General features: G+C 45.2%; 1 protein-coding gene across 2 annotated transcripts in view; it reads left to right on the plus strand.

The window, feature by feature from the left end:
• Positions 1-26,875, plus strand: part of LOC146823118 (maternal DNA replication licensing factor mcm6-like) — a 474,334-nt gene that overhangs the window by 385,409 nt on the left and 62,050 nt on the right. For both annotated transcript variants that reach the window (XM_085606624.1, XM_085606623.1), the window contains 2 exons: positions 16,978-17,139; positions 20,237-20,345. In XM_085606624.1, coding sequence (XP_085462750.1) covers positions 16,978-17,139; positions 20,237-20,345 — 271 coding nt within the window. The remainder of the gene's footprint in view (positions 1-16,977; positions 17,140-20,236; positions 20,346-26,875) is intronic.

Consider the following 26,875-nt stretch of genomic DNA (forward strand, 5'->3'; position numbering starts at 1 on the left):
ACATACAACAGAATGATCAGGTGACGTTGTACATTCTTCACCCTTCAGATAAACCTCCGTACCGTCCCTTGTACATCTATACGTAAAGGGGAGGGACCAGACTTCATGTATGAAAGCGGTACCCAGCTGTTCATATCTACCCAGAGCATAGTGTTTCATACAAGAGGTAAACTTAAAAAGCGCAAACGGTAGACTTATCAATCCGTGTAAGAGCCACACAGCGGAATCGACTTCCGCAACAGAAAAAGGTAACGGCTCCAATTTCTCAATATGGAGCAGGGAATATGTAGCATCTTTCATGGACATGAACTGCTGTTTGTCAGTAAGGTTAAAGGGAAGAAATAACGATGTTGTATTCAGATAGTCCCAAGGGACCTTCCCTGCCTTCAATGTTTGTAATGTCCATGCAAACTGCATAACAGAACGCAACTGGTTTTGACCATGATACAACACAGACATATCATCCTGCACAATATCAACAATTGAAGATACAATATTATCTAATGTATAAATGCGAGAAGAAAGAGTGTTAATGCTGTTATCAATAACTGCCAATACTTTTTCCATATTAGCCTGATCAATAGCTCTCAATCTTGAAGCTGCCTCAATTTGCGACAGTTTCCATACTTCGTTGTAAATAGCATACGCCCATCTCTTGGATCTGCCACCCACAGGACCTTTAACAAAATCATTCAAATCTATTTTGTCATGTAACTTTGATAAATGAACTTTGACAGATGCCAAGGTGGAATGTCGCAGCCAGGACTGACATAATTTCCCTACAGAGTATGTAGTTACTGTATGTGACGACTCAAACCGGGGGTCCACTCGATCTTGAGTATACCCCGGTTTCAGTCCTAGAAAACGACGTTGACAGGTATCAGAACTGCTTTGCCAAATTAACCATCCCTCACTATTAAATTTCGAAATGTTGAAAGACGAATTGGAAACCAATAACTGCAAAGCAGGAAGGGACAGATCTGTGTGATTATTCCAATTTGGGTAAGCACCCAGATCCGGCACAGAAGGCGAATTTAGTTTTTTAGAAGTGGCCAATCCGAAACAGGTGGTTTGGAAGATGGTTGCATTTAAAAACAACATATGATTTGGTACTAGACAGGCACGGTGTAAAGCTTCAGTTCCCTGAACCTGCCACGGTTTGGAACCCCAAACCGACTTAAGATCAATAGTAGCCTTCCATAGATCATAACCTTTGATTGACAACTCATCCATAAAGGACTTAGAATATAGCAATTTGGTGTGTGTCAGTCTAACCTTGGAGGCAGACTCAGGCTTAACTTTAAAATAAAAGGAAGCCGGGGCTGAAACACTGAAATCAGTAAAATAAGTAAACTTATCAACTAATGTGTGTGAACTGCCAAACGAGGGGGTGGGACAATGTTCCCACTGGGTAAAATTTACAAAATTTCTAAACTAATTTGATTTATGCAAGAAGTGATTGCCATAATGTTGAAAACAATACTGTTCCGCATAATTAGCCGCATTTTCATACAAATCCTCTGCATCAAAGGCGGCATAATATTTCAAATCTGAAAACAGTGCTTCAATGGCGTGTACATCCCAATCATCAGAACGTATGTTCTGTTTAACTACATCACCCATAGAAACACGAAATACATTAGGCACATTAATGACCTCTGTAGGCCCATGAATTTGAAATTTAACAGCATCCCATGCGATTCCATCCATGACGGGCCAGGCAGTAATATTCACAAAAGTCTGGTCCCTTTTCATGATGTGGGATGAGGAGTGGGGGGCCAAAGTTCCATTGATAAGTCTAATTGTCGATCTCTCTTTGAGATAATGGCCATCCACCAAACGGAAGAAAACTACAACAAATCCAATGGACATAAACAAAAAAATACCAAAAAGCATCAACCAGATGTATGTCCAAGGAGCTATCAAAAAATGCTTCTTAAACCAGCTCACAAAAACAGCAATGTTTGATGGGGGAGGTGAGGGCAAAGAGTTAGTGTCAAAGGAAAAACGGGACTGGCCAAGTGCTGTAGATTGTAAAACAGGCGAAGGTCCACGTGTAGGATAAGCATACTCAGTCTCATCGGACAAACCACCAGCCGGTGGTATCAGCAAGGGATCAGTAACTGAATGCATCTCGATTGCAACATCAGACAAGGTGGTAGAAGCAGGAACCATCATTGAATTTCTTTGCATTGTCTGGCATGAAACTGCCGGAGTCATACTAAGAAGTATCGGCCACTCGCTGAAGTTTGACATTGTCAATAGAGATGTACCTGTTTTCTTTGCGACCAGGAAGTGGAGGTAAAATGACTGTTCTTGTACCCTGCACTCGAAGCACTGGAACTGGTGCACGATAAGAGGGGCCGAACTCCTTCTTGTTCTCCACCTTCTCACGGACCAGATCACCAACTCGGGGTAGCCAGCCGACTACCGGAATCTGAACCTCAGCTTCAGACGTGGAGGGCAAATGTTCTTTCGAAAGAGAGTCTCTGGCTTCTTGTAGAGTCTGCAAAACAGCACAGTGATCATCTACGTCAAAGGGTGCGGTCGACGCCGCAATGTCTAGACCATCAAGGTCTGGAACAAACATTCTGATTCCGAAGAGCATCATGTACGGGGTCCGCCCACCCAGAGACCTTCTAGGGAGATTATTTAGTGCACGTTGAACGTTATACAAATGGGCTAGCCAGTTCCGGCCTGTGCCTAAAACACGTGCTGTCAATGATTGCTTTAAGTCACGGTTCATTCGCTCCACCACACTATTACCCTCAGGTCGGTAGGGAGACGAAAATTTGACAAGGACCCCCAAATTTTTCATAGCCTCCTTGTAAGCCTTAGAGGCGAACGCAGGGCCCTGATCAGAATGGAAGGTACCACACGCAAAAGTTCCCACAAAGACACGCAAATCCCTGATGACAGTCCGCGAGTCAGCACTCCTTTGTGGCCACACCCATAGAAAACGTGTGCACGAATCCACTGCAACCAAGATGTACTTGTACGCAGTATCAGAAGAAAAAGGACCGCAGTGATCTAAATAAACACAACCAAATGGCTTATTAGAGATGTACAGCTGTGTCTGTGGTGGGCGCGCAACAGTAGAAGGTTTAATCTGTTGGCAAATGTCACAATCAAGAACATAAGCGCGCGCTTGTTTATATAAACCAAACCACCAGGAACGTTGTCGTAGCAGAGATATTGTAGCTGACACACCGGCGTGGGCTGACGCCAACCCCTCATGTGCAGCCAAGATCAGTGCTGGTCTGCAGTCCGCGTTGGGAATTATTCTATCACCAACGTCGTTAATCCTCACTAACGGGACGTTATCAGGACTTAAATGATAAATATACCGAGAGGGAAAACCCTTCGGGTAATCTCCTCCCTTCTCTGTAGCAGCAATAACTGCCAAGATGTCATCATCAATCTTACTTTTGGATCTTGTAACTGCTGCCACTAAGTATGTAGCCACTGCTGTTTTCGCTGCCTCGTCAGCTAAGCCGTTGCCGACAGCATGGACACCAAGCCGCTGGTGACCAAGAGTGTGTATAACACTTACGAGAGGGAGACGTTCTTTAAAGTCCGCCACTCGAACCCAAAGCGTTTTATGCTTAATTGTGCTACCTTTAGTGTCGCGGTAATCATTCTGAGACCAGAAGTGTAAATTGTCATTGTAAGACTGGACACAGTAGAAGGAGTCACTCACTATAAGAGTAGTGACTCGGGGATCAGCAAACTCCAGTGCAAGCACCAGAGCCCGGAGCTCCGCCAATTGCGCGGTACAATCACCCAATGACTGCGTATGCACTGCATCAGATTGGAATTCACCATTTACGAATGTACCTACGACAATTGCGCAAGCCGCTGAATAAGCGTGCTTCGATCCAATTGCGGGTTGCGCAGACCAGTCAGCGTATATGACACAATGGTATTCCTCGAGCGGGCGCAAAGACAGAGGTGCCGGATGAACGAATTCATACTGCAAGTACTCTTGAGTCTGTAATGAGGCATCAAAGATGTAAGTGACGTCTGGCGACGTCAGTGTTTTGGCCCATTGTATCCACCGTGGATGCAAAGCTTTAGAATTGGGTACACTTGCTTTAGTCACTGCCTCTAAAGCAGGATATGGAGTTACAACCAGAATCTGTTTCCCATGCGACAGTGCGCGTTCCTTGAGGATCGCCATCTGCACAGCAGTCAGAACTTTTTCGACCGTGGAAAAACGTAATTCAGCAGAGGTGTACAAGTGGGATTTGTACGCAATGGGGACTGTGTCGCCCTCATTAAACGTCAAATACGTGAACCCCACCGCGCCTGGTACTATTCTTATCACCAGGTTAGTGCGGTTATCACGTGTCAGCAAGTATTGTGAAGCAAGAAGGTCAGCCTGTAAAGACTGTAAAATAGCAGAGTGTTCTAGCTGCCAGCTAGACTTCGAAAATGAAGGCTGTACCAAGGCGTAAAGCGGCTTGATACGCTGGGCATAATCAGGAATGTACGTACGGCCGAAATTCAGAAAACCCAGCAGAGATTGTAATTTCTTCAGTGTCGTAGGAGCACTCAAGCGTGCACACTTTTCCAGAAGTGGGGGGCTAACCCCTTACCTTCATTGTTGAGCTCGTAGCCCAAAAACAACACCGTATATTCTGCGATGTGTGACTTCGCAAAATTGAATTTGTATCTATAGTCTGCAAAACTCCCGATAATATTGTCAACGCGAGACAGATGCGGCATCAGCTCATCATCCGTAAGATAGATATCGTCAACATATGAGTATGCTTCGGGGTCTATTCTTTCTAAAATAGAAACCACGCGAGCAGAAAAGACGCCAGGGATATTTTTGTAACCCATGGCTAATCTTGTAAACTGTTTTTGTTTTCCGCCCGAAGTAAACGCTGTCCACTGGCTACTCAGTGTGGACAGGTTGTGGCTAAAAAAGCCATTGGAAATGTCAAGTGTCGTTTTAAATCTTTTACGCACGAGACTGTCGACCAAAGCCGAGCCATGTGTATTTTGTACCGCGCAGGTCCGGCAGTGGGAGTTTAGGTGCCGGTAATCCAAAACTAAACGGTACGAGCCGTCAGGCTTCGTTACAGTGAATAAAGGGTTATTCATAGGGGACACACATGTTTCAATAACACCCTGATATTCCAATTGTTCAAGGATTGCCGCGACGTGGGGTCTCGCTTCACGACGCATAGGATATTGGGGTTGAGGCTGGGGCATAGACCGCAATGGAATCTCATGGCAGGGGGACAATCTGTCCCATCCCACCTGAGTACGATACACCGCCGGCGCAAGCGCAAGCGCCCACTCCTCTGCATACACTTCAGCTTGGTCCTTAGGCACTGTGTGCGCAAAGGACGGGAGGATTACTTCCTCCCCTCCAGGAGCCTCTAAAATGAAAGCTGGGGGGCAATCTGCCTCCGCTAGGAGGATATCATAGGTGGTGGTCAGATTATCCCAAAAAATCCCTTTAATTGTACGTTGTATGTCACCCTCTATTAATAAGACTATTTCATAAAGTCTATCAGGGGGAGCCACTCTGGTGTCAGCTGTTTCCACAGTAACCGATATATCAGTTGCTGTCACCGCCAGAAATGGACGCAGAGCTTGACGGACTATGGTAATTTCCGCTGCGCTGTCCAGGAGCGTCAGCGCCCATGTCCGGTTCCGAAGCTGTGTCCGCACTATCTGAGGCATACCTTGCCGTCAGAGCCGCCACTTTCTTCTTCTGAAACGGGGGTCTTTGTCGTGCAAATTCGTCCTGCTTGCCTTTACCCTCAGTCTGTCGGGGCTGGTCACGCTGTTGTGGAGCACCCCGACCTTTGCCACCGCCTCCGCCACCGGACTGTGTAGCCGATGTTTCCTGTGAAGAACGAGGAGAGCGCTGTTCAGAAACCTGAAATCTATCAGGAGACTTTATAGCAGCACGATCGCGCAGATCATAAGTGCGTTCACTACTTGACTGTACGGGAGAGGCAGGCCGAGAGCCCTGTTTCTGCTGCTGCTGCTTCCCCTGTTGTTTAACCTGCCATTTTTGTTTAGGAAAAAAGGGCCGGTCGTCCTTACCAGACGTTTCTGCCTTACCCTGCTGTTTTAGATCGGGATTCTTTATTACAGGCTTAACTCCTAAAGAGCTACGACCCAAATCCCGATATGCCTCTGCGATTATTTTCGCAAATTCCTGCGGTTTGTCCTCCTCAGGAATTCGTTTCAGCTCATTACGAACCTGGAAATGCAAAGCATCACCCTTAAGGTTACCAATTATCATGGTAGCCACCAGGTCAAATTGCCCGAGGAGCCGCATCCCTAACTCTATCGCAGACTCCGCACCATGGTTCTCTTTAACTCTTTTGATTACGGAGGGCAGCTGCAACATAGACGGAGTGCCATAGCACTGCGCGTACGTCGCTGCAAAGACCTTGCCCCAACTTGTACAATCATCAATGTGGGGGACCAAGTCCTTAGGCAAACTAATGGTGAGGATCCTGTGTTTCTCCACAGGTGAAGTATTCGGGTAAACCGCTTCTATTTGGTCAAATTTTTCAGCAAGCCAAAAGGGGAAATCATCCCTAGTTTGGGGGCGCTTGCCCATAACAGAATTGACCATAACAGGACTAATGACCACCGTGTGATGATCAGTAGGCTGTCCCGCAACAGCAGGTGCCCCCGCCTGCATATTGCGCGACACGTACTGCACTAACGCCCTATATACCGTAATGAGGGCAGTGTGTAGTACACGCAGCTCAGCCACCGTCACCATGAGGTAACGGGGATGAGGCGTAAATCCGGCTAGTACCGGCCAAGTGGCCCCTGCAATTGATAAAGGGCCCATTCTCGGCGGTATAACCACATGGGGAAGGGCGCCATTAAACCAAATAAGATGCTGCCAAGCAGATATTGGTATTTCCTGTGTCCTATACGGCGTATAGTTCGCCGGCACTGCAGCGGCAGTATAAGAATGAAAGGTGTCATCATCCCCCACCGCTGGAATCGTCACCCAAGAGTAGAACAACTCATAGGGATGAGCCGCATCGGCTCCCACCACAAAGATGACGTTCATACCAGTGTCCGGTACCCCATACTGCGTCAAATGACGTTTCAGAGCCGCACGGCTATGCGCCGCAATATCCACCGACATTAGGACAACACACGTGAAACTATCAGTAGCACAAGGGTTCACTAACCTTTTTAATTATCCAGCTTGAAAGAACCTATATCAATAGACCTAGGTAGGTTTAAATCCGTCAGACTTGTTATCCGGAAACAAGAGTGAGGGTGTTGTGGACAAACGCGAGCACTACTAAGGCGTTTCAACTCATAGACCAAACGTTAGGTGCGCCATGTTGCAGGGATTCTGCTTATACACAGAACTATGCGTAGAACCCCAGGACCTCAGTGAGTTGTGGTGTACCAGAAACTCACCTCAGAACCCAGTATCCGGCTAGCATAAGTGTCCCATTCGTTATCCGAGATTTAGCTCGGCGGTCCCAATGAAAAGACAACCCAGAACACGCGACTCAGTACATACTCAGGAATGGTGGGAATCGGAAATACCTGTTCGTATATTATTCTCACATCAGTCCACAACAAGAATCAACAGACACGGTGAAAATAAAAAGAGTTTATTTTTATAGACCACGTGTCCTAATATGCAGTACTTTGGCTAATACAAGCAGACAAATGATTAAAATCAAAACCATTAACATAGTTACAATTCCATAGAATATAAAAGGGGTGATCATGTTATAATGACAGTGGATACTACCACTTTCCCTTTACTAAGAAGCTAATATTATTATTAGTCTAACAGAAGGTCTCTTAGGCTTGAATAGGGGACCCCATACCTCAAAGATCAGCTTAGTGAAATCACATCACAGGAGCATCAGGAGTCTTCTCGCAGGAAGGCTCGTCTTCGGTCTGAATAATAAACATGATGTCCGTGATATTAAAAGCACCAACTTTCAGGTATGTGCAGCTGCTCGTGTGTTATGACTAAATAGTGGGTCGATCAACCTAGAGTGGAAAACATGCATTGTCTAACAACTCAGACTGTTTGTCACATCGTGTGCAGACCAAGGTCGCTTCGCAGAGCTCGGGATGGTAACAGATTGCTCTCGTGTGAGGCAAAACTCGAGTCAGCAGTTCGTTGAAGCAATAACATGTGAACGCAGTGTCGTGTGCAAAAGCAGCAAGATGGCTTTCTAACTTCTAACGTGGTTATGCTAACTTAACAATGTATGTACGTATTAAGGGAGTCCTTACTACAATATTTGTATAACACCAGAAATGTAAGTGCACCAGGACTGTTTTCCCTTGTTTACCTCTAATTGACATCACTTGCTTTTGTAAGAGTTTGCATTTGTCATATGGCAAAGTACAGGAGTAAACGAGGTAAAAATGATTGACATGTTGGTTTTTATATGTTTCACGTGTATGTTTTTTTATTTATTTTCAGCTCCAGGGGATGGGGTCAATAGGGCCCACTTGTGGCTCGAGGTGGGCTGCATGTGGGTCTGGCTCACAAGCTATGTCACAGGGAGCCCACCACAGGACATAGCGGTTTCCCAGCCTGCACGGGCAGAGAAACCTGTGTTTACTCTTGTTTGGTGGCAGCATTTTTAGTGGGAGGCAGCTTTGGAAAGTCTCCTACCCGCTGGGAGCAGACTTTTGATTAGTTCCCCTGCTCCCACTGAAGCAGCCAGGGAAACGGATCAAAAGATTGCTTCTGACCCAGTGGGAGCAGCACTAGTAGCTGCTTCCTCCGGGTAGGAGCAATGCTGACTCCCGCTGTATGCAGGGAGCCAGCTGGTGCCAACATATATATGGTGATTGCCCTAGGTAGGCAGCAGGGCACCTACCTTTAAAAAAATGTGGGCTCTGGGGAATTTATTTCCCTGGGCCGATAGCAGCCTCCTCCCCAAAAATTTTTGAAATTACTCTGGGGGATGGGATCCCCAGGGCCTAGCAAGGCTCGGGGATTGGGGCATTGCACCCCCTACCTTTTTGTTTATTGTAATGGGCCTGATGGATGGGACCCCCAGAACCGAACTAGGGTAGGGGGGCCATGCAGTGCCCCGTCCCTTTAATTCCAGAAATGGCCATGAGGGATGGTGTCCCCAGAGCCTAGCAAGGCTCAAGGAGGGGTCAACATGACCCACCTCCCCATTATTTAAAATAACTACCCTGGGCGATTGGGTCCCTAGGCCTAAAGGCCTAATAAGGGTCAGGGAGGGAGGCCACGTGGCTTTAGGTTGGCTTTATGAATGGTGATAATATTACTTTGTATTTAAAAAAAAAAAAAAGTTTAAAAAAAAATCACAGAAAAAGCTACGGTAAAAGTAATGTCATAGCTCGGTGATTTTTTTCAGTGAAAACATTCACATTTAGAACAAAAAAACACTGAAATAAATCAGTTATAGTTAGCAAGGCTAACTATAGCTTAAGCCCCCACCATGCATTGCTTATTACCTCACATGCATTTCAAAACTTTAAAGTCACTGACCTATTCACCTAACTTATAACATTACTTTAACCTTTAGCTTTTTCAGTGATTTTTCTAAGGTTTTTTTTTTAACGTAAAGTAATTATCATACGTAAATGCAACACTCACACCTGTCATGCATGGTCGGTGGCCCTGCACAGTGTGGGGTTGTCTGCCTTTCTGAGGATTGGCCACAGGCCAGGACCTGCAGCCAACTCCCCATATGTAACCCCACACTGCATTCAGCTTTGTGCATTGGGGGTTGGATGCACGTCCTGGCCTGCAGCCAGGCCCTGTGGCCAAGCCCTGTAAAGACAGCCACGCCCACACTGCGCAGGGTCTTCTGTCAATCACGGTGAAGGGTTTCGCCCTAGGGCTTGGCCCTGGGGACCTGATTCCCCCAAGACTATTTTTTATTAAAGGGCAGGGTAGTCACACAGAGCGTCACACAGAGAGGGGCAATGCGGCCCCCTGTGCGACGTTATTTGCCCTGGGATCACCCTCCACCAAGGCCACTTATTTAAAGGAGAGGGGGACTTAGGCTCTGGGGACCCCATCCCCCAGGGCCATTTCTAAAAATAAACAGGAGGGATGGCCGTGCAGCACCCCTCCCTGAGCTGGTATCTGCTTTGAGGACCTCATCTCCCAGGGCGTTTCTCTTTAATAAAGGAGAGGGGGCCATGTGGTCCACCTCTGAGTCATTAATGGCCCAAGGGACCCCATCACCTGGGGCACTCCTACTTAGAGGGTGACCTAGTGCCCACCCAGGGCACCCACCATATACTCACTGGGACCTACAAGGTAACACCATTGCCCAAGCCAGCCTGCTCCTCTCATGCAGAAGGAGCCAGCATTGCTCCCGCCCACAGGGATCAGCTCCTAACACTGCTCCCTCTGAAGGGGAGAAAACATTTGGTCTGCTTACCTGCCCCCTCCAGTGCGGTCATGGAAATAGAACTACAGCTCGCTCTCAGCAGGTGGGACCATTATTAAAGCTCCTGACCGCTGGGAGCGGACTTTGTGTTTGCTCCTGCTTGGCAGGTAATTCATAAAACGCTCCAGCCAAGTGCGCTCCAACACAGGTTTCCCTGCCCGCACCACTGCTGGCTAGAAAACCACTATGTCCTAGGGCAGGGCTCTCTGGTCCCTGGGGCCATTAATGGCTTGGGGGGGGGGTGGGGGGGTTGGCATTTCTTGCTTAACGTAATTGTCCACAGGATGCACTCCTCGGGCCTTACGAGAATAAGGGATGGGGCACACAGTCCACCTACTCATTTTGTTAAATCTCAGCCCTAGGGGTGGCCTCTCCAGTTCCTTTTGAGGCTCCGGGAGGAGGGCCTCGCAGCCCCCCTTGACATATAATGTAATTTCGGCCACAAAGCTGCCCTCCCCAGCATCTCTGGTACCTTGGGAGGCAGGGCCACACATGCCCCCTAACCATATAATCTAGTTTCTCCCCAGGGCTGGGCTCCCAGGTTCACTATAGGTACAAGTAGAGTGGCTACACAGTCTCCCTCCCCTTAATGAGTACAGCCCAGGAGGTGGGCTGTTTGGGGCATAAACCTAGTGAATGCAGCCCAGCCACCATTTTTTTTCCATCCCACTGGAGTCCCGTAGGATCGCAGTGTTTTGCCTTTTTTTTTGTTTGCCCCATGGGAGGATCCCCCTGGGCCCCCTCCATGAGGCATAGGTGGTCAAGGTATCCCTGCCCGACCCCTGTATATTTTTGGGAACCTCAGGACAATCAACTTTGTCCCACAGTCCTGTAATGGCTGCCAACAACATTTGTCTCATGTTGCTGGCAGCCACTAGGAGCACTCGCTCCTGCATGGGTCTGACTCCTCTAAGATTGAGATGGCCCAAGGGAAATACAATTCCCTGGTCCAATCAGAACACTGTATTTTTAAATTCCCACTCCAAGAGTATCTCAAGACTCCTGCAGACCCACCTTCCAAATATACAATTATTTTGTAACCTTGATTTCTCAAAGTACTGAACGGATCCCACCAAATCACAAAAAGCACGTTCTTTGGACTAAGATCTAGCTTCCTGACAAATTTGGTGTAATTCAGTTCACCTTTTCATGCTGTAAACTTCTTTAAAGAAGTCTATTGAAAATGCATGAAGATTTGATGATTTAGGGCACCCCTCTTTTCTCCACCCCCACTTGATGTATCACCCCAAAACTTTAACTGTACAAACTTGTTAAAGTGGCACTTTTTTGGAAAGATTTGTGGAGATTCGTCAAATGGTGCCAAAGATAATAGCACAAAAGACTTTCCTGTGGAAAATCAATCCGAACTATAACTACCTAGTGGCAACACTAGGAGAGAGATAGATATTTATTGAGGCTTGAATTAGCAAAACCTAGGCAGTAAAATTCTAAGTTGTGCCAAAAGAGTACCCAAAACATCTTAAGATTTCACTCTGTGGTTGGCGTCCTGAAGAGTTGGGTATGTGGTAAAACCAGCATATGTGTGTTATTAGTTCTAATCAGCGGCACATTGACAAATCATATTGTGGCTCATTTATTTGTTGTTTTTAGAAATGTTAATTTTTCCTGCTTTGTAAATTTAATTTTTGTGAGTCCAATCTCTGCTGTCTAGACATGTTGTGCTCTTTCCTGTGTTTGCATCAGTGGTGTGCACAATTTGGTTGATTCTCGTGTCATGATTGTTCTGCAGGCAGTAATCTTGGAGTGTCAGTTGGGGAGCCCAAGTAAACAGCAGCCGCAGGAACACCACTTCCAGCTACTCATGTGCATTTGCTTACTGACTTCGTATAACTTTGTGGCTGTAGTCTTAACTGCATGCATACTTGCTTACTTTCTTATGCCAGGTTATGATGTGATATCTCAATCAATCAAGTGGCTTGTAAAGCGTGACTACTCACCCGTAAGGGTCTCAAGACTCGGGCGGGGGATGGCTGCAGATATGTCGTTAGGCACTGTGGTTCAGTCAAAGAGCCAGGTCTTGAGGTCCATCCTGATTCGGAGCAGTGATGGTGATTGCCTTACATCTTTTCCGCGAGGTAGGAGAAGAATCTTCTGCCCGTGGTCTTGCGGATACAAGGGAATAAGGCTAGGGCCAGTTGACCAGAGGTCTCTGGTGAGTGAGTGGAATGAGAGGCAGTGGTTGAGGTATGCAGGTCCCATGTTATGTAGGGCTTTGTAGGCACGTGGAAGCAAGATGATGAGACGTCGTTGATATGGTGGTTCATGATGAGCGAGGAGTCCAAGATGCAGAGATTTTGTGCGTGGGATTTGGGTGTGGGCGGAGGGCCAACATCTGCAGGCCACCAGGAGTCATCCCAAGTGGAGGGCGTGGAGCCCAAGATGAGGACTCTGGACTCGGAGTTTATCTTGAGGCATCTGTCCTTCATCTAGGTGGCGACAGCCTTCATACCATTGTGGAAGTTTCTCTTGGCGACACTGGGTTATTTGTGAGGGAGAGTATCAGCTGGGTGTCGTTGGCGTAGGAGACTGTTGTCTATGCTTTCTGATGATGGCTGTAAGTGGAGCAATGTAGATGTTGAAGAGAGGCTCCGGGAGGAGCCACAAGGCACTCTGCAGCTGATTTATGTGGGTTCTGAGAGGAACCATGGTAACCTGACTCTGTGCTCAACTGGTGAGGAAGGAACGGATTAATTCCAGGGCATTGTCACAGATGCCTGCATCGTGGAGTCTTGTGCATAGGGTCCAGTGGGAGACTGTGTCAAAGGCGGTAAAAAATTCCAGGAGGATGAGGGCTGCCGTTTCGCCTCGGTCGAGGAGGGTGCAGATGTAGTCTGTGGCAGCGAGTAGTGCGGTCTCTGTACTGTGATTGCTTTGGAAGCCGGATTGAAAGTGGTCCAGGATGTGGTTCCCCTCGACCTTGGTAAGTTGGGCATTGATTGCCTTCTTGATGCCCTTGGCTGAAAAGGGGAGCAGAGAGATGGGTCTGAATTTCTTGAGGTCCTTCGGGTCAGCAGAGTGTTTCTACAGCAAGAGGTGGATCGGAAGAGTTTGGGGACAATGGAGGTGCCGGCTCTGAAGATGTGGTGCAGGCAGGGGTCTGAGGGTGAGCCTGAGTGGATGCTCTTCATGATCTTGAGGGTGTTGTCAGTGGTCAGGGGAGTCCAACTGATCAGGGTCTGTTGGTGTTGGAGCATGGAGTGCAGGATGTCGAAGCTCCCAAGTCATAAAGGGGACTTGTGCATCTCCTACTAGTTAATGCACAGTTTCACTTGGGAAACGTGCGAGTCCCTCTTGAGACAGGGAAGTTTACAACAGACCGTAATCTTTCCTCTGGTACAGTTGTAGCTGCATTTGTGAGCGCCAGGACACAGACTTGGGGGAAACAGGTGCTGTAAGTAACATACTTTACTGTTAAATTCAAGGCTGCTCCCGGATGAGGGTCATTGTGGAGGTCTCTAGACGACGGATGAAAGGGCGCCCATTCACTAACAGTAGTGGACAAAGACCACCAACTGAAGCGGCTTCCACAAAGTGTCTCTGAAGAAGGGGGCTCAGGTAGTACTGTGGGGCAGTCCAGATGGACCCGTCCCAGCACAGCAGCATCCATGGGTGGTGGCTCATGCAGTGGAGAGGGTTGTGGGGCAGGATAGAGGAATGCTTCCTATACAGTGCCACAGTCCAAGTGGCAGAGTATGTTCTTGAAAGAGATGTGGTATGCAGGTGAAAATGCTGGAGTACTTGAACATGGTTGGATGTGGGTATTTAGGTCAAAGTGGAGAGGGTATTTGGTTAAAGTGCCATAGGTATTTTGATGCAAATGCTGGGGTATTCAAGAGAAGGGGTGTAGACACCCACACCACAAAAATGGGTGAGTGCCTGTAGCCGTAGCCTTAACTTTTCATCTCCACCACTTTCAAAAGTCACTGCACCACTGCATCCATTACAGCATCCAAATAGTTATAATGTTGCACAAAATCTTAATTTCAACATAATGTTTATCCTTCCCTCCAACCTTTGCCCTTCAGTGAATTACTTCCCTATTGTAAGCTCTTTGCATCAAACACTAGTATCACCCATTCCACTTACATCCGGTGTTCTTCACTTTTCCCTCTTTAAACAGTCGATCTCTCGTCTATCAAAACTCGCCAACATCTACTCGGCTCTTACAATCAATCTTCCCTGCTGCAGTCTCCTTTTGTTCGCATCTCTCATCCTAACCTCAATCTCTCAATGGTGTCGCACCTCTAAGGTTTCATCTCGCTTGTGAGAAGAATGCATTATAAATTATTTATTTTAGGGTTATCTTTGCCGTACCTGTAGCACTTGTTCGTGTGAGTTATACCTAAAATGTTTGATTTTTGCTGGCACTCTGTTCAGTTAGTATTTCTTTCATTCACAAGGTTCTGCATTAGATTTTTTGTCAGATGTATGGTTCTGTGTAAGTGCACTGACATGGTCTTGGCTATAATCAGTGCTTTAAATGGGCCGGTACTCACCGGTACAGAGTACCGCCACTTTTTATTTTTCTCCCTTTGAGTACCGGAACTTTTCCTTCGCCAAGGACAGTACCGGTACTCATAGGGGAAAGTCAGGCAGTGCGGGCTTGATGGCATTGGGGGCTGTGCTGCTGCGCTGAAAGTGGTCTGCTCAGCCGCTGCAGAAAGAGAAGGCAGAATGGAGGGAGGGGCATTCTATATCTCTGAATGGAGCTCCTGCTGAGCAATCCCGCAGCAGCTCATTTGCATCACTTAAGGGCTGTTTATGGTTGGGGATGCCCTGCGTCCCTCTGTGAATAAAAGTTAAGGGTCCAATCAGACCCTGCCCAGTCAATCACACTGTAGGTGTGGGACTCTGAGCCTATCCCCTACCCCACAAATCCAATTACAGCGTGACATCCGAGATGAATGCAACTCGGCACAAGTCTGGGTGTGGGGGTGGGAGGTGGGGGCTGGGGGCTGGGCTGAGAGATTTCTCACACTACCCAGCATCAGATTGGGAAGGCGGACATTGGACGATGGTATGGTGCCTAAGGGTCTCTCTGCTTTTCTTCCCTGCTCCCTGACCAGGCTAGTGCCCTGAAGCTATAGTTTGGTGGGAAAAGGGGAGGGTTAGTGAATTGGCCTTGCTGTGTGCCGCCTGTTAGCACCTTCGCTCCAGTGTCTTTCAGGCCTTGGTGGGGGGGTTATGTTTGCATAGGCTGTGAGGCATCTTTCCCAGATAGAAAAATTGAGAGAATGTAATATCAGGGTCAGAGCTGCCTAATAAGGAACTATGGAAATAGGTTTGAGTCCCAGCTTCAGCTCAACATCCTGTGATTCCGGGCAAATTACTTTTATGTTTCATATGTGCCTCAGAGACAATCTCCATTGGTATGACATTCCCACAATAATAAACGTAACCTTTTGCACATGAGAGGAAAAGTGACATGCACAGTTTAAGCTGGTGTAACCAGGGACTCCTGCTCCCAGTCTGCACTGCAGCAATTTCCCCACCCTGCAATACCCTAATATTCACCCTTCTCCGTCGGCAGGCAAAGCAAAAAATAAATTTCATAAAGTCACTTTAATACAGTTTTAATTTTGCTATGCCCACAGCAGGGGGGTGGGTTGGGGGTAGGGAGGAGAGAGCAGTGACGCTTCTTTGTCCAAATGGAGCAGCGGCCACTGATGGATGAATTGGTAAACGTTTGAGCTAGAAAAGCATGATTGTAAGAGGAAGCGAATGAATGAGTAGTCTGGAATGTGTGAAAAGCAGTGTCTAATTTGAGCTGGTGGTTTCCGGTGCTCAGCACTGGCACTTAATCATCACAACCAGCGCTTTTCATGAGCACCAGTTAAGGACACATTTATTTATGGTAGACCCTGGGAGAAAGGTGATTTGCCCAGAATCACAGAATGTTGAGCCAACAGAGACTCAAACCTGGTTCCCCAGCTCAGAAGTTGGCAACTCTGTCCATTACGACACATCCTATCCGTACTTTCATGGTTAGTAGTTGGTTCTGTTTTAGGTAGCGCTACCGGGAGAAATGAGCTGGTGAAAGCTGCCTCCTGACTAGAGCCCCAGCACTTATTTTTGAGCAAATTATCCACTGGTTGAAAGGGGGATACGATTGTTTCTGGTGGAACTGAAAGTGATACCTTAATGATTTTGTGGGGGATTACTGGGATTTAGTGCATATGTTGTCATATGGCAACGAATTCCAAAGGGTTGGAGCAACACCAGAGGAAGACTATTTGCCAACATTTCACTTTAGGCAAAATGAGTGTCCTCTTCAGGAAAGCAATGTTTACTTTCTTACATTTTGTTATTTGTTAAGGATGTCCGCCTGAAGATAACAGTAGGTGTTCAAATAAAATAATGTAAGCGAATATGGTAGAGTTGCAGTATAGTCGAATATATAAATCCCGTGACTGCCAAAGTGCATTGCTTGAAATGGCGCTAAAATGGTTTCAAGTCATGTTAGTGGGTGTGATATTCATACTGCTGGTGGACCCCCTCACATGCTTCCCGGAAATGCCTCTCACTCTCCGTCTCCCCCCAGATTACCAAGGAAGCTGAAGAATTTATCGTTGACAAGTATCGGCACCTGAGGCAGCGGGACGGCAGCGGAATTACCAAGTCTGCCTGGAGGATTACCGTCCGCCAGCTCGAGAGCATGATCAGGTTATCTGAAAGCATGGCTCGCATGCATTGCTCGGACGAGGTAAGCAATGGGTGTGCGCGAGGCTGCGTCACTGCCGGTTACTGATGCACTTGTAAGGTTTGTCATGAATTATATAACAGAAATAAATGGGTTAGGTTTAAGTGTACAACCGGGGCACATTTGGTATGCCTTCAAGCAGTTCGTTTGTGCTGACTGATGTTTAAACACACCGGTATTCAGGGGTTCAGTCTGTGCAGGGGTGCTGGTACATTGTTCAGAGTAGGGGTGCTGCCATCAACGTTACATCACTGAAGTCGTAGGGATTGTGAAATATCCAAGCTTGTCACAAAGAACAAGTGTAGCAAATGAGCCACATCCATTCAGCAGGAGAGGGATAAGGATGCATTAAGTAGTTGGTGCTTTTTGGAGCACACTGTCATAAATATATTGCTAAACGGTCATGTGGAAGCACGGGGCCATTTACAGAAAGACCATTTATCATGGAAATTGCCCCAAAATTCACACTGACACACCTTTACTGATAACACTATATAAAGCCTGAATAATGTGTGGAATTGTGAATTCAGCTAATAGTTATCATTTGCACATTCACCAAGTAAAGTGTCTTGTTTTTATCCTATTAACATTTTTGTTTCCATCAGACCATAGAATTGAAGAAAGGGCTTAATTTGTTTTTCCCAACTACTAGTATCTTTTAAAATATTTGCATTTCATCTTCAGGTACATAAATGTTGTGTGTTAGATAAAACTGACGGTCTACAGCCTCGCCTTTCCATTTACATTTCCTGTACCGTGGCAAGATTGCCAGAAAGTTCACTTTACAAAATCCTCTAATTTTGCAGTAAGAGAAAGAAAAGGAAACGCCAATCCCCATGTGTAAAGAATAGGCAGCAGTGTGTCAGGAAGCATAGCCTGACGTTTGGTCTCTGTCTTTGAGCACACAGCATATGTGACAAAATGTAAAGGCTTCTCTGTTGCTCATTCACCTTTTTAACTGCAGTATTTTGGGGGTGTTGAAGCACCCCACACTGCTAGTTCTAGCACCTATGAGTGAGTATTTTGGTGGAGAGTCAGTTGAAACGGCCAAGAGAATCCCCATCCGTTGGATATTTCATAAAATGTATTCTCTGTGCTTTCTGGCAGTGCCGCTCTTTTATTCGATACATATTTAATATTTTTATGTTGGTGATGAGTGAGTTGATGGAAGAATTTATCCTTAAGTGCATTACTTTTCTTTTGCATTTGTCAGAGTTTTATATAGCGTGAATTAGACCTAAGCGAGTCGGAGCGCTTTGCATACAAATAATGACAATATATTAGAAATGTTTATATATTAAAAAAAAAACTTGTATAGAGTTTGGCTTAGTCAGAAATGTTCCAGTGCCCCGTCTGGCATATTAAAAGTAAGTACTTTATAGCCCTTGGCACATTTGATATGGCAGACAGGATTCGTCATGTTTATTTTGACAGAGAACTTCGTTAGCCAAACTCTAGATGAGTTCCTTAGTTTAGTTATTACACTTTGCTAAGGGAAAGTTGCAAGTTACAGGTTACAAGCAGACTAGAATCTTGACCCCGAGGCGGTTCGTGTGAAGTTTGTCTTGCCTTTGTCTTTATTCTGTGCAGTCATGAAAAATGGGGCACAGTCGAATCAATTTCCACTTTATAAATCTATAAACTTTTCTAAAGTGTTTTGAGTACTAGTTTAGCTGGTCCTCAAGAACCATTTTGATGGTTTCAAGGCGTGAATTCTAAAATGTAAGTGAAGATGCGTATGGTAGAGTGTTGGCAAAGAGCAGCAGGGTTATGTCAAACGAGCAAAGCAACGCATTCAGCTGTGTGCTAAGCAGATTATCTCAGTCTATTGTCTAAACTGCAGGCTACTGGTTTTAAGCTGGGTGAGAGTTATACAACCTTATAGAGGGTGTAAGACTGGGTGAGAGAGGTTATGTAAAATGTATATGGGTAGTCAATGAGAAATAAAATTTCCTTTATATGTGGGACTGCCGAGCTATCATGAAGTCTCTCCTTTAATGTCCTACTGGTGTCTCTGAAGGTACGCGAAAATGGAAAGTGGGGCGTTCATCCTCCTCTCTCATAGTTGTGCTACTAAGATATATTTACCATGCCAACTGGAATGCCTGTAAGAGATCCCACTTGGTTCACAGCCTACTGCTAAGGATTGATCGTAATTAGGTCTCCGGTTCCATCATCAGCAAATGCAATCTCAAAGAAATCTTATTGGAGTATACCTGCTGGAGGGCTCTGTTCCTCATATATCTTGTAACAGATCCAAACTGCCATAGATAGCTCCATATGTTATGCATGCACTGCAACAGCTGTGTGACACTAGGGCGATCACCTCACTAAGCGTCAATATGGACACTTTTTCCAATCCTCAAATTTTCACCTCCAAATAGTGGGTTTCAGAAGTAAGTCTATTTAAGTAAATGAGGCCGCACAAGTATGCATGTATAACGAATACAACACCGAGCATGGACTACGTTATCACACAAGAGTCAACATCTGGAAGCAATGTCTACAACGACCTAGATGAAGGTGGTCACTCTAATGTAACCTGCAGGTCAATGGTTTAAATCCAACGAGAGAGCTCATGAGTTTGACTTAAACCTGCAATGATCAGGTTGTATATGGCAGGTTACAAATTCAGACAAGGTCTCTTCCCCTAACCTTCCGTACCAGTTCAGCTTATATTAAACTCGCCAAGGGTGAAGCCCGTTGTCAATCAAGAAGGGAGCCAATATAAGCTCGTGATTATTCCTAGATCCGTGCCATGAGCAATTTTATTGATTTCTTTATTTTACAAGCTGGCACAGGGAGTACATTTTCTGTACCGTCTAAGCCTTTGCTCATCCGATTGCCCATTAAACATTCTACATGCTCAGAATAGTATTTGTTCTTTTATATACCTAGCTAGAAGCACGGATAGCCGTATGTTTACTCTAGATGTATGATTGTAAAGCTACTGAATCATTTGGACATTTCCAGTTTGTATGAATGTATTTTTTGCTAAGATTTGTATTCGCCTCATCACATTCTCGCTCAAAAAACAAAGTTAGTTTTAAATATTTTTTTCCATCTTTGCAAAAAAAGTTGTTTAACACCTTTATTCAAGGTTCGTCCAAAACACGTCAAAGAAGCCTTCAGATTGCTTAATAAATCAATCATTCGCGTGGACACACCTGATGTCAGCTTTGATCCAGACGAAGGAACTAATGTTGGCGGTAAGACAATGTATTGTAGCTCAACTTATAAATGATAAAAAGTGTGGAGGCTTTCAGGGCATGCATTTTAAATGTATTTTCTGAATTCTAGAAGTATACAATTTTATTGTATTGACCAGTAACTGAGGTTTGTGTTCTTGATGAGAAACTGGAGGAATCTCTTCAGAGTGGTGGAATGCTGGTAGTGTATGGTGGTGGATTGTTCGATGGATGGGATTTAGAGCAGTGCAGGCCAGTCTGTGGTGATGGGCTAGGCCAGAAAACCTGAAAAACCGGATGCTAGGGGTTTTCTGAAATTAGTAGACCACTCTTAATATTTAGTCAGAAGAAAATTGCGTTTTCTACCTTCACACAGAATGTTTTGATTTATAATTTTAACAAATAAAAAAAAGAGGAAATCGTAAAAAAAAAAAAAAATGGGCAGCAAAGCGGTGTCTTGAGCCACAAAGTAACCGGAACAATGTCTCCTCGGCTGCAGCCACCTGAGTGAAGGGAGGTTTCAATGTGTTTATTTGTAACTAAAAAGAAAACTCAATTGTACCCGCTTGACTGCAATGAGACCGCAGTCAGGCTTGAGACCTAAGAAGCAGTAAAATGGAGAATAGTCATTGTGATATGGGTAAAGAAACCAGGAACTATCCAAAAGTGTAAATGACCTGTGAGACACTTCTGGCCACAAGAACAACCTCCACAAAAAATAAAGAAACACTCTGATCTACAGAGAGGCAAGCTAGCGTTCTCCCTTTTAGATGAATCATCTAGCGACTGACTGACGGTGTAAACTAGACTAAACTCGAGCGAGTGAGCTCTTTCAAGAGCAACTGCATTTCATTGCTGCGGTAAGGAGGAGATACAGGTATGAGCAGGTCCCAAACTTGAGCCCAGTGTGTAGCTCGGTGGAAATGAGTTTTGAGGGCAGAGATGGCTAGGTAGCCTGGGAGGCTTAGCCGAGCACGCACGGTGTTTCCTACTGTCCCATTTCTGCTCCTGGTCTCACTCGGAACCTGACCGAAGACAATCTGGAAGGAATCTTACTTGCTCTCGTTTAGTGGGTGTTCTATGACCTGTGTGATTTGTAACTACATGTAGCCCTTGCTGCTGTGTGGGTAAAATTAGTCGGCCGAAAAGGTGTCCCAGTCCTGCTCTACGCGGACGACGCTGTCCTTATTTCAAGGACAGCAATCGGTCTCCAGACACTTTTAAATTCATTTTTTGACTTTATGGAGTCTCGAGGCCTAAGTATCAACAATTCTAAGTCCTATGTTATGAAAATAGGCCAGGGGTCGCGAAAACCAAACTCTTTCATCATAAACGGGGAAAAAATTCCAACCTCCAAAACCTTCTCATACCTGGGGGTCCTTCTTGACGATCAATTATCTTGGGGCCCTGCGGTTCTTAAAAAGAAGGGCGAGGTAACACGCGTTAACACAGCCATACTTGGCTTTGCGAGAAAAATGGGAAATAGCCCGGTGGCTGCCCTGCTTAAATTATACCAAGCCAAGAGCATTGCAGTTGCTTGCTATGGCAGCGAGCTCTGGAGCTATAGCCAGACGCGAGATCTGGAGGTTGTAGAAAACAACTTTTTAAAGAAGGTTTTGAAGCTGCCAAGGGGAACCGGAAACTTCTCGGTACACGAGGAGTTAGGTGTACCCTTTCTTAGCGACAAAATAGCAGCAAATCCCCTATTATGTTGGTTGAACTCCTGGCTAAACAACGATATACCTCTCACCCATGACATATTAAAAGAAGCTTTAACCTGGGACGGTAGGCTCAAGGTCCCGTGGTTGAAGTATATTAACGACCGACTAACTGAAATGGGACGGCCGGACCTGTTCTCAACCCCAAACACCATAACTAAAGCAGATGTTATTTTCGTGAAAAAAACATTTATGACAACTAGGTATTTCGCCAGGGAGGAGGTGAGCTTTTGAAAGACAGTGTTAGGAAACACGTCCTACTTAGAACATGTCTACAAATGGAACCGTATTTATCATGGCCTATGTCTGGCTACGATCGTTATTTATTGACAAGGTTCCGTTTTGATTTGTTTCACCTCTTACTGGCGGTACCAAGAGGGGCCCATCGAGGCCAAGTGTTGCCTGCTTGCGGCTGCGACGGGAAGTCTCCGCAAGATTTGGCGCACTTTTTATTAATCTGTCCTTATTATACAGTACCTCGGAGACTATATTTAAAGCCTTGCCTAAAAGATCTAAAATTTACACAGATCAAACCAGCACTTTACTACCTTCAACTCCTGAATTGTGACTGCACCCTATTTGTATGCAGTTTTTTGAAATTAGCTATTACCTTCAGGAAAAGTATGGAGGGATAATTATGCTGCTATCATCGTTGTACTTTTTAAAAAAACTTCTTTTTTTTTAACTTGACATAATTATTTATATTTTTAACTTGTCTATCCTGCCTGTTACTCTTGCTTTATAATGTGTATGCAAAATATTTGTCTCATAAATGAATTGGATGTTTTGTTTTTAACTGTATGTTTAAGAAACGTGTTTATGATTGTATGTTTATGAAATGTGCTTTTATGATTGTAAGGATTACAATCGAATAAAGTTACTTGAACTTGAACTTAGTCGGTGTGGCTGGCAACACTTTTGTTAGGCAATTCTTTTTTACATGCATGCAGAAGTTTTAAATCCGTTGTTTCTTGTGAAGTGCTGTGTGATAACTCAGGCTGTGAATTTTCCTGCTATTTCGATTTCAGATGTGTTGCATGGCACAACTTGGAAATCAATCATTAGTTGTGTAGGCTTCATGTTTCAAACCTCATTTCAATCGGAGACTGTGGAGGTCTCATTACTTCCATAGGAGATTAGGCAGTGTAGTGCTACTTCATCCTATAGAAAGAATAATGGAACAGCATGCGGGAGTGCATTACATGCAGACTTAGAGGGTTGTCCATACAGCGGTGTGCACACCATTTTAGTGACGGCAAAACACTGGACATTTTTTTTTATACTATGCTGGTTCCAGTGCTTAATTTGAGCCGGTAGATTAATGTTTGGTAACGGACACTTATGATTTTCCCTTCAGACATTTCCCCCAGAGCAAGAGAGGGAAAAATACACAAAGCGGAAAGGAAGAGGAAGAGAGACGCAAAAGCAGTCCCAAAGGGAGAAAGCAGGGACTGACCAGATCAAGATAAAGCAGCAAAGGCTGTCTGACAGTGGATTATGGAGACCTGGGGTGGAACCAGGACAACACTGCCTCAATAGCGCCGACACTTTTGAGCGAAGTTTTGGCCACGGCACTTTCTTTTACAAATAAAGCACTGGCCGGTTGCTTTACAAGGAAGCATTAGCATAGTTGAATTGTTTTGCTTGTGATAAAAATGCAAACACACACTGACTCCGCATATCCCTGGTTGTGTGCCTCATCTTCTTGTTCCCAGCATGACAATAAGGAATATTTGTCTGTAGCAAAGGTTTAGAAGCATCACAATATTAACAAAATAACTTCTTTTGTAAACAACCCATCGCCAACACAAAAAAAATTCCCATGCCATGAAACACATTAAAATATCACACTAAATAAAGAGAGGAGCAGTTGTGGGCAAACCTTGAATAATCGCAGTGCAGACATCATAACTGCTTTGAGGGTTAACTTCATTAGACTTGAAGTAGGACTTGGTGCAAGCGGAGATTTAACATATGTAAATTCTGTTTACTTCCAATTGACAAAATATACAAATATTAGGTTATTTAAAAAAAAAAAAAATCTGAATTAAAAAATGCAAACCTCAGATTTAAAACTTAAAATCTGGCCTGTGTCATTGACCGCTCTCCCAGCCTCGGCCACAGGCATTGGAGCTACCGCACAGAGGATAAAGTTCTGGGCACATAGCGTTTGCTTATAGACCCACATGAAACTATCTGCAGACCGCATAAGATTTACATTTCCATGTGTGTAAAGCACAAAAACCTTGCTACTGTCTTTAATTAGAATTCGTGCAGTTGGATATCGGTGTCCAAATAGAGCATGGCAGGGTACACAGCAGACATGGCAGGGTTTGCTAAAGGCTTGAAACGACCTGCAGCAGGTAGTCTTGATGAGAGATGCACTGGACGCTACAGCGTCTGTAGATATAATGACTTGGCATCTTGAGGCTACTAGGTAAAGTTACGAAAGTCAAACTGGGACTCAATGTGTGCCTGGTTAATGGAGTCACAAAGATATTTACTCATAACTAAATCCCATCCCAGTGCAGTCGTGACAGTTATGTAGATTGTATGCATACATTTAATGTAAGTAGTTAGAAATGGGGGTCTCTAGTTGGCAGTGGTGTGCACCCTGTCCAAGTAGGGACCCTTCCTTCTAGTCAGGGTGAAGGAGTTACACACTCAAGAGAAACCCTGCTCACCTCCTTTGTAACTTGGCACGAGCAATTGGGCCTATCTCGGAGGCAATGTGTAAAGCATTTGTACATAAAGCACACAGTAACACAGTGAAAACACTACAAATGGACACTGCACAAGTTTAGAACAAGCATATGCATAGCCAATAGGTCTCGCCTTTGGGACCTTATAAGTGTTTAGCCATGCAACAGTTGCATAACTAAATACTTGTAAGGTTTCAAAAGCGAGACCTATTGGCTATGCAAAGCGGCCGCGAAAGTAATCGCGGTAAAGCGTGCCCGCGCACATGCACTGTAGCTCTAGGCTGGCCTGGTAGCACTTTTTGGAGTCCTCTCAATAAGTCTCGCCAGACCAGCGCATGCGCTGGGTCAGGCAAGACCTAAAAATGACCAATCTTTATCTGCACCAAACGACCAAAATGACAAAATCCCAACATACATAAGCAAAGGTATCCCTTTTTAAAGGTTTACTCTATGGATATGTTGATATTTTTAGCAGAAAAGTACTATTGATGCATCAAAATCCGAGATGAGAAACCGCTGCAAAGGAAGGAAGTGTCAGACAACACAGTTAAAAAAACCATGCAAAATAAAGTCCTACATACAGCCCAAAATACAGGATGTAGAGGCAAAAGGCAGATGGAGCTACGCTAAGGATGCCAGGTTCTAACCGCATTCTTATGGTAGGAACCTAAAGTATTTTTTGCAGCTGATAGTGTGTGGCCTCTTGCTGCACCCCCTCACTCATTCACCCTCTTTCATTGTCCAATCACCCTGCTTGAAAAGTGGTACAATAAAAACACTTACACAGGCCATCAATGAGTTCACTTTTGACTGCAGGAAAATCCCCCTCAAGATGCCCTAACCATATTTAAGGGGCTGAGGCACTTCCGACTTGTCTGGAGATAGTGTGCAAGGTCATTGTATCCTGCTGCACAACATGTTGCAATGTGACTGGGCTTACATGTAGACATTACGCTGAGCCTGTCACTCCATCCTGGTTGCTGTGGTGGACCACATACCACCAGGAGTTAACAAGTACATATCCAGCTAGTGGTCTCACATTTCAGCTGAACTAGTTTGATTGCTGCATACCAGATATTAGACAGTGTCCAGTCAATGATAAAGGTGTACTTCACTTACCTAGCCTAAGACTTAACATTGGCACCACAATGATACCACAACACAAGTTGCTGTTGAGTAATATGTACCTTCACTTGCTGCACTCATTTATTCATGCATGTATTCTATCTTGTAACTACATATAACATTCACCCACACTTCCTATTTCTCTTCAGATCAGGGCTCCTGATATGTTGTGGAGATGTATTTGTCTGCCAACTTTAACGAACAAGAAGTTTTATAGCAGCTGTATGGTCATAACTGAGCCATCATTGGAACAAAGTACAATTCCCCTCCATCCTGCTGCTGCATCTATCCAATAAGCCCCCCAAATAGCGGAGTGTTGAAAATGGGGGTCTCTAGTTGGGAGAGGTAGTTACCGTTGTCCAAATGGGAACCCTTGCTTCTAGTCAGGGTAAGCGGGATACACACTTAAAATAACCCCGGCTCAACCCCTTGGTAGCTTGGCACAAGCAGACAGGCATATCTCAGAGGCAGTGTGTAAAGCATTTGTGAACACATACTGTAATACAGTGAAAACACTACAAATGGACATCACACCAGTTTAGAAAAATAAGTGATCTTTATCTAAACCAAAACAAGACCAAAAGACACAAATCTACAATACAGTAATAAAAATATGACTTTCAGATGGTAGAAATAGTTCAGTTCAAAACAAATTGCAGATGCAACACTTTCTCACAAATTACCTGGGAATGCGTCACACAAACAAAACGGGCCACAGGGAAGGTGATGTGTCGGTTCTTTACCCTCAGGGAAGGTGATGCGCATCACCTCCTCCAGAGCAAGGAACCAATGCAAGTTCATTACTGCAGCGCAGGGGAGGTGATGCGTCCGTTCCTTACCGGAGAGGAGGTGATGCGTCGGTTTCTCACTGCGTGGGGAGGGGATACGTCAGTTTCTTACTGCGTCCCCCAACAATGCGACAGACTTGGCGCCTCGATGCGATGCTATGATCCGAAACGATGCATGAACTTGTGCAGCTGCACAACAGGGCTTACATCTGACTCAT

The sequence above is a fragment of the Triturus cristatus genome, chromosome 5_2, assembly GCF_964204655.1.
Source record: "Triturus cristatus chromosome 5_2, aTriCri1.1, whole genome shotgun sequence".
Taxonomy (NCBI): Eukaryota; Metazoa; Chordata; class Amphibia; order Caudata; family Salamandridae; genus Triturus; species Triturus cristatus.